This window comes from Labeo rohita, chromosome 18 (assembly GCF_022985175.1).
Source record: "Labeo rohita strain BAU-BD-2019 chromosome 18, IGBB_LRoh.1.0, whole genome shotgun sequence".
Taxonomy (NCBI): Eukaryota; Metazoa; Chordata; class Actinopteri; order Cypriniformes; family Cyprinidae; genus Labeo; species Labeo rohita.
The window spans coordinates 6,644,533-6,652,287 of NC_066886.1; the positions used below are offsets into that span (position 1 = coordinate 6,644,533).

The 7,755-nt window shown below is 45.0% G+C and overlaps 1 protein-coding gene across 1 annotated transcript; it reads right to left on the reverse strand.

Moving 5' to 3' along the window:
• Positions 1–1,135: 1,135 nt before the first annotated feature.
• lrrc4.2 (leucine rich repeat containing 4.2) lies at positions 1,136–6,263 on the reverse strand. Its single transcript, XM_051135719.1, has 2 exons — positions 4,936–6,263; positions 1,136–4,816 (listed from the first exon to the last, which is right to left on the reverse strand). The coding sequence occupies exon 2, from the start codon at positions 4,693–4,695 to the stop codon at positions 2,755–2,757; it is 1,941 nt and encodes a 646-aa protein (XP_050991676.1). The 5' UTR covers positions 4,696–4,816; positions 4,936–6,263; the 3' UTR covers positions 1,136–2,754.
• Positions 6,264–7,755: the final 1,492 nt, after the last annotated feature.

A 7,755-nucleotide genomic window follows, 5' to 3' on the forward strand; every position in this document is an offset into this window, starting at 1 on the left:
TCATCTCTATCTATCAGTCTACAGAAAGCTAACGTATCAGTCAGCAGAAGGAGGAGGGTGAGGGGAAAATGCGATCCTCAAATCTGTCAGGATAATTGTGCGACTGATAAGTCTCCCATGGAGAATCCATCAAAAATGAGCCTTCCTCCATAGTGGGTCTCACACTGTGCTAGTGTTGATGCAGGAAGTCAATAATGTCAATTAGCGTAATAAAAAAGACGAGGAAAAAAAGGAAGAAAGTGCTAAGCCTAATGGCAAAAGGCTGTTGTTGCTCGGACGGCATTCCCGTTGAAAATCAGATACGGCACTGTTTCGAAGGTTAGACTTGAATTAAGTTGATTTGAAATGATTTGGAAATGACAGGAGAAACATCAACTAAGAAATCAAGGCAGCAAATAACAACCGAGAATATGATTGTCAGCTTTATAAGGCTCATTTGCCTCTTAAAATTGGAATTCAGTTGAACTGAACTTTGAAAAAAAAAAAAAAGAGCTGCCATTTTGGTCATATAACCAAGCCATAAAAGCCATGTCACATCAACCTACTCAGAACGAGTCCTACAGGCATTAAAGATTAAATTTACAAGCCTCATCATCCACAGATACAACACCGCAGTGTGCTATAAAGCCTCCTTCCTCTGAATAATGTAGAAACATAAGGACATGTAATGGTCTAAGGGTGTTTTTGTGTGTGTATCATTGCAGCGCTTTGGTGGTGGGTGTTTGCTCTGGCCTGGATCTGTTCTCCGAGGGCAGTAAATTGCTGTGTTTGAGGGAGGTAAAGGAAGGGTTACTGCAACTACAGATCTGCAGATGCCCCTGCCCCTGATTACAGCCTGCCCCTACTCTGTCCCCCTTGCTAAAAATGCACAGCATAATGGCACATTAGTGTCCACTGAAGCCTAAAAATTTTCCTGCTTTGCATGACACCAAGAGAAAATAGCTTAATTATCTGTTGCAATATATTCAACACATGCTGAGTTTATGATGAATGTTGTTGTAAAAAATAATCTCTTTAACATTTCAATGCAACCTCTCGGCAGAATAAAGCTGCTGACAAGGAAACAATACTGAAAAGGATTTTTCTTTCAGAAATTAAAACGAATTTTCATTGTGAATTATTTGGGCTTATCAGAAATCGAGCTAAATCCTAACCCTTAAATGCCTCTCTTGCAACTCTCTCTCTCAGCCTCTAATTTGGTGGATGTCGCAGGTTAAGCAGATCAATAAAGGATTGTATTAAATGCTGCACTCAACCCTCTTAACATATGCTTCATCTAAAGCACGCTGATTCCTGAGCTTTGAACGAGACAAGCCGTAACTTTACTCTAAATGAGCAGAGATTATGTTTCAAATAACGTTCCGTCATCAGGAAGGCTGATGAGTTTGTGTGTGCGTGCACGAGCCCATCACATATCTATTCAGAAGATGTCACCACATTCCTGTAGCCAGAAATTTGACCATGTGACAGTTCACCAAAGTATGCATATAATTCACTGTATCAGTGAAATCAATTTCCCGAGACAGAAAAGCGGAGTATTTGCTGCATTCTATACGGTTAACAGAACTGCATAATTAAGCAAATGCCCTACGGATGAAAGAAAGACAAAAGGAAGGAGTTTAGTTTAGAGAAATACAAACCAAATGTTTTCTTTTTTATTGTTGTAACCTCTGTAGACCCCTGATAAAAATAGTGCTGCTCAAAATAAGGACAAAGAAAATTGCTGTTGGAACGATCTCAATAAAGGAAAGTCCATAATTCACACATTCATTTGAATCCCTTTCTCATAAAGAAAATGTGAAACCATGTTAATGTGAACCATCCAGTCACTGCAACCGTCTCGTACGTCTCGCGAAACTAACATCCAGTTGAGCCCTTGCGCTACTAATCTGAGGCAACTGTTGTAATGCATTTACTAAATTAGCCCTAAAAGCCACTCAAATCATAATTAACGCAGTACAGGATCTGAAAGGAACAGAAAAAGCAATCCAACTCATGAAACTGGGATGGAAAAACCACAGGATAGTCAATCCGATTTGTCAAAAAACCAAGAGGAACATCAGAGTAATATAGTCAGAAGGTTAAACTCAAAAAAGCAAGCAGGATGTCTGTTCTGGAAACATACTGTTAAACGCTTGCTGCAAAACTATGGCGCAGCCCAAAAAACCATTTGGCTGAGAGCTGCAGAACAGCAGACTCTGTGAATCCAGCTGCTCCGTTCTCTCTTGGTGTCCATCCTGTGTTTTGCAATGTTTTGTTTTCCTATCTCTTAAGCCAGTCTCGTTTATTGCAAGTATAACATTTGGCACAATACAAATTCTTGGTGCTTTTAGAAGATAAGCCTTTAAAGATCAATCAGTGGACAGGTACTTAGAAAGTTCTCTGTATAAATGGGACTTTACTGCATCATATACAGCATGGTCTAAAAATCACAGGTTGCCCCTTTTCAAACAAATCTGTCTTCGTTTGCAATGTCATATCAGCATCGTCACGTTTCCCCATCTTAAATAGGAGTTACAAGTTAGAAAATAGTTTAAATTCGTTTTCACTTTTATATAATCTGTTTCTCGTATCATCCGATAGTGGATTAATTTATATATTTATATTAATATATTTATGTATAAGCATGTACAAGAAAACCAGTCTCATTTTTGCACTGGGTACAAAAGGAACTGTCTTTTCTGTTGTGCATTCTATTGCATGTTTTCATGATGAACAGAATAAAAGACAGAGCAGGAGAAGGCGCTAGGAATGTTATATCTGTGTTTCCTGTACCTTCTCCTTTGTGTGAGTTTTGATCAGGAAGGGTTCAGGGATGGTGCTGATGGTTGTGGGGCGGGGACGGTGCAGGGAGTTACCGATGTTGTTCTCTGCCCAGGGAGCAGAGTGTGCTGGTCTGTAGGAGCTGTAGCTGGGTTTGTAGGTGCTGTTGTGATCTCTCAGGCTAGGCAACATCATTCCAATTTCACCAGGTATACTTGTCCCTGCATGGGTGGTGGGAACATTCTCATCCACCTGAATGGCCTCTATAGTCCTAGCAGCCGCCACCGTGCTCCTTTGCTGATGCCGTTTACGCAGCTTGTAGAAAGCTATGAGCATGACGGCAGCGAGCAGGGTGACTGCCACAAAGCAGCCGATGATGATCTTGGTTGTCTTCATGACCTCGTCAAGACTGGCGGGCGGGCGCGTCGTTCCGCGCACGGTCGGCACCGAGACCTGTCGAGGCGTTTGAAGCAAAACGGTCGGTGTAGAGATAAAAACCGGCTGAAAGACGGAGGGGGAGGCGGTTACCGTCTTTGGCTTGATCACTTCCTGTGAGGTGGGCTCCACTTCCTCCACTGTCACCGTGGTGAAGTAGCTCAGGTTCGAAGTGTTGAGCTCAGCCGCCGTCACATTCAGGTAGGCTGAAGCATTGGAGTTGCCAGCCATGTTGGTGACCATGCAGGTGTACACACCTGTATCCGCTGGCAGCACGTTGGAGAAGTTTAGCGTCCCGTCGTTGAGCACTGATATCCGTGGGTGGTTAGAGCCATGGGTCAAAACTGTTCCATTGGGCAGGAGCCACCTAACCGATGACATGGGGGCTGTGCGACATTTCAGCTCAGCTACACGCTCAGCGGAGATGTTAAGATCCCTCGGGGCGTCCAGTATGAAAGGTGCCGAGCACTGGAAAGTGCTCTGGTCCACCTCCACCAGGTAGCGTCCACGCAGGTAAGCCGGGGTGTGGCAGCGACCGCAGCAGGTGGAATTGGTGGGAATGTACTCCCTCAGCCACCAGGCCAGCCACACGACATCGCAGTCACACCGCCAGGGGTTGTGGTGCAAATGGAGCTCCACCAGGTAACTCAAGGGCGCGAAAAGGTCGTGGGGCAAGGAGCTAAGGTTGTTATGGGCCAGGTTGAGCTCAACCAAGGCTGTGACATCATCGAACGCGTTTCTCTCTATAGTGGTGATCCGAGAGTTCATAATCCACAGCTTTTTCAGGGCTTTCAAACCCCTGAAGGACCCAGGTTTTATCTCTGGGAAGTAGTTCTCAGACATCTCCAGCTCCTCCAGCCCTACCAAAGGGGTCAGGACCGGCATCTCCCGCAGGTTACACATTCCAAGGTTTAAGTATTTCAAGTTGTGTAATCCCTCAAAGGCGCCCTCGGAAATATACTCCAGCTTCTTTAACTCTCCCAGATCCAGACGCATTAGAGAGGGAACGCGGTTAAATGCGTAGGAAGGTATGCTTTCGATAGGGTTGTTCCTGAGCCATAATTCCCGCAGTTTGGACAAGTACTCAAAAGCGCCACTCGGGATCACTGTCAATCGGTTGTCGAACAGCTCCAGCGTGTTGAGGCTGTTAAGGCCGCTGAAGGCCCCCACCTCGATCTGCCGAATAGAGTTCCTACCCAGTTGCAACACCTCCAGGTGACGGAGATGTTGAAAGGTGCCAGCTTCGATTGTCTCTATGCTGTTCTCCATCAGGTTTAAATGCCGCGTGGTGGCAGGAATGCCCGGGGGCACTCGGACCAGGCTGCGCCTGGTGCACACCACCTTAACGAACTGGTTACTACAGGAGCAAACACCAGGGCAGGTCAGTGGTCCGGAGGGGGCGGCGCACACACTCCACGATCGCACCATGAGGTAGACTGCACAGAGCAGGGCTGCGTTCCAGGCACGGTGCACAGTTACCTGCCACAAGAGACTCATGATGTGGCGCGTTCATAATTCAACATCGCGTGGGGATTCGGCTGGGGTACGGAGAACAGTGGCCCTACCCTGGTTTGAGCAAGACTCTGCATCTGTTTGCCATCGACAGTGCAGGATGGTGCTGCGTTAAACACAGAGAGGGAAAGAGAGGGAGACATGGGGGGGCAGAGAAAAAGATGAGTGGAGAAGGGGAAAAAAGCTGACCTACAGAATAAATATGTTGAAATTGAATGCACCTACCTCATTAGCTCGGAGTTGTCCTTAGTGCAATCCTTTATATTTCGAAGCAAGACCCCAACGCCGCTCACTCATGTTTCCCACTGCACAACATTTTCAGCTTTTTCTCTTGGAAAAGTAAAGTGGATCATGAACTGATTTGACAAAATGGCCCCTATTAATTCCAGAGAGAAGCGGCATTCAGTGAAACTGGTTCAAGAGGTAAGGCCCAGTCAGCTAAGCAGGTGCACAGATCCAGTCAGCTTGGAAAAGATCTCCTCTCGGCTCCCCCATTGATTGTCCTTGGAAGGCGACGCTGAATACCACTGAACAATTTTCACGAGACTCCATTGCCGAAGTGCATGCACGTTAAACCAAGAAAAATATCAAAAGAGAAAAAAGAGAAAACAGAAGAGGGGAAAAATCCCAAAGTCTTCTCAGATGCGTCTTTCCCTTTTGCAGCAGACTCAGCCGTTCGTTTTTTTTTCTTTTTTTTTAGTTTGCCGTCGTTCACCCCCCACGACACTTGTTCAGCTGATTAGCCGTGCGTTGATGAATCCAAAAAGGCTAACAGACGTACACTGCGGTCATTCCGTCTTGCTTTTTTAACTCACTCCGCTCTCCTGTCTGTCGCTGTAGCAGCTGCGGACTGCCGCGTGCACAGTTAGCAATAATCCATCAATTTCTCCAGAGGGGGGCTCGGGGGTGGTGTTGCGGGAGCAGAAGGGGGGAAGGGGGAAGGAGGACGGGGGGGAGCAGCAGCAACAGCAGCGCAGCAGTGGTGAAGCTCTCTCCCTATCCGCCGATCGTTTGCTCCTCGTGCTCTCTCTCTCTCACTCTTTCTCTGTCTGGCTTCCTCTCTCTCCTTCTTCTCAGTGTCAGGAAAAAAAAAAAAAAAGAGGATTGATGCCGCCGTGTGACGTGTGGCTAATTTCAGAGAGATACCTTGCAGAGGATTCCGTAGTTTGCCCTCCCTCCCCCCGTTGTGGATCCTGCGGTATTCCTTTATTTTCCCTTGTCTTGAGGTAGTAAGTTGTGGCAGTTCGCCTGCTCTGGCTGTGAGGCTGCGGGTTGGCAGCGGCTCTGCAGTGGGAGGTGGGCAGCAGAAAAGCACGCGAGGGAGAGAGAGAGACGCGCAAACACGCTCGCGCACACACGCGGTAGAGAAGACCGTCAACGGCGACAGTGGCAAGAGCAGCGGTCCTCACCTCCAGCGCTCACCCTCCTCTCTGTATTTCTCTCTGTGTGACTGGGTTGCAGGCGGCAGAGTCTTTCTCCTCCTTTTGTCCTTCAGTGGAAACGTGAATGTACTGCTGACGCATCCCGCTCAGAGCAGTGCATTGGTTTGATGCAGTGTTCTTGTGTATTAACACATTCTCCCCCTCCTCGCTGAGTGTACTGCCTCTCTCTCTCAGACACTCACACGCCAATACACTCTCCAAGTCTTCCTGATTCACTTTTCACTCTTCTTTCCTTCTCATTCTTTGACTCTTTTTGTCTCCTCTTACCTCATTATTTTGTTTCTCCTTCACCTCTGTCCAAACTTCCCTTTTATGCTGTCTTGAGGACATTCTCTTTCCAATTCTTTCCACTGTACACATTCTTTCCTTGCATTTTGCTCTCATTTATTCTCCCTTCCTCTTACAAGCTTTCTGTTGAATGAACTGTGTTTCAATGCCATAATTTAAATTTTAAATTTCAGAACTATGGAAGTTGCTTCTTGGAAATACAATTATGTAAAGTACATCTGCATTAAGAATGCATCTCTATACTCTCATTTGAGTACTCCAGATGCAAACAGAAAAGCAAGTGAAGACAGGCATGAAGCTATAGAAGGCTCCCAAGGATCACTGGTGTGACACCATTTTTGTGTGAATGCTGACTCTGCTTGCATTGGCTGGCCAGTCTTAAGGGACACCAGTAAAGCACAGACTAGTGAGAAAGAAGCAAAAAAGCTTAATGAGAAGAGTGTGGTTTGAGTCAATGAAGCAACTTAAGTGGATAAGGTGAGGGAAGAAATAAGGTGGAGATATGTAACCCTGGACCACAGAACCAGTCTTAAGTAGCACGGGTATATTTGTAGCAATAGGCAAAAATACATTGTATGGGTCAAAATTATCTGTTTTTCTTTTATGCCAAAAATCATTAGGATATTAAGTAAAGATCATGTTCCATGAAGATAGTTTGTAAATTTCCTACCGTAAATATATCAAAACTTAACTTTTGATTAGTAATATGCATTGCTAAGAACCGCATTTCAACAACTGTAAGATTTTAGATTTTTTTGCACCCTCAGATTCCAGATTTTCAAATAATTGTTTTTTATCGGACAAATATAAAACAAACCTTATTTATTCAGGTTTCAGATGATGTATAAATCGCAATTTCAAAAAATTGACCCTTATGACACTTTTGTGGTCCGGGGTCACATATATGCTAAAATTACACACCTTGAATGAGAGAATTTCCAAATTTTCCCTGCCTAGTGTAAATGGCATTTTCAAATGTAGCACAGAAAAGTAGAAAGTGCAGGTTCTATGCAACAAAAGTAGTTGTCACTGACACCTATCAGTGTGGATGTATTATTGCACAAGCTAATGTTTTCAGTTACTGATGCCATTATTTGCTATTTATTCCACTTGAAAAGGTTACTGATATATCGTATAATATCTTAAGTAGTTTTGGGCTGGTCATGTGATCTCACCTTGTCTGCCTCCATTAAGGGCTGCGACGTTAAATCAGTGCAACATGCTTTGTGAATGCAAAATGCATCACAATTCTCTCTGGAATCAGTTCTGAGCTTAATTTTTAACAGCAGATGGTGATCTAATGTACTTTTTAACT

What these genes read in the sequence shown, in the direction of transcription:
- lrrc4.2 (XM_051135719.1), bottom strand. Translation starts at nt 4,695, where the DNA reads ATGAGTCTCTTGTGGCAGGTAACTGTGCACCGTGCCTGGAACGCAGCC.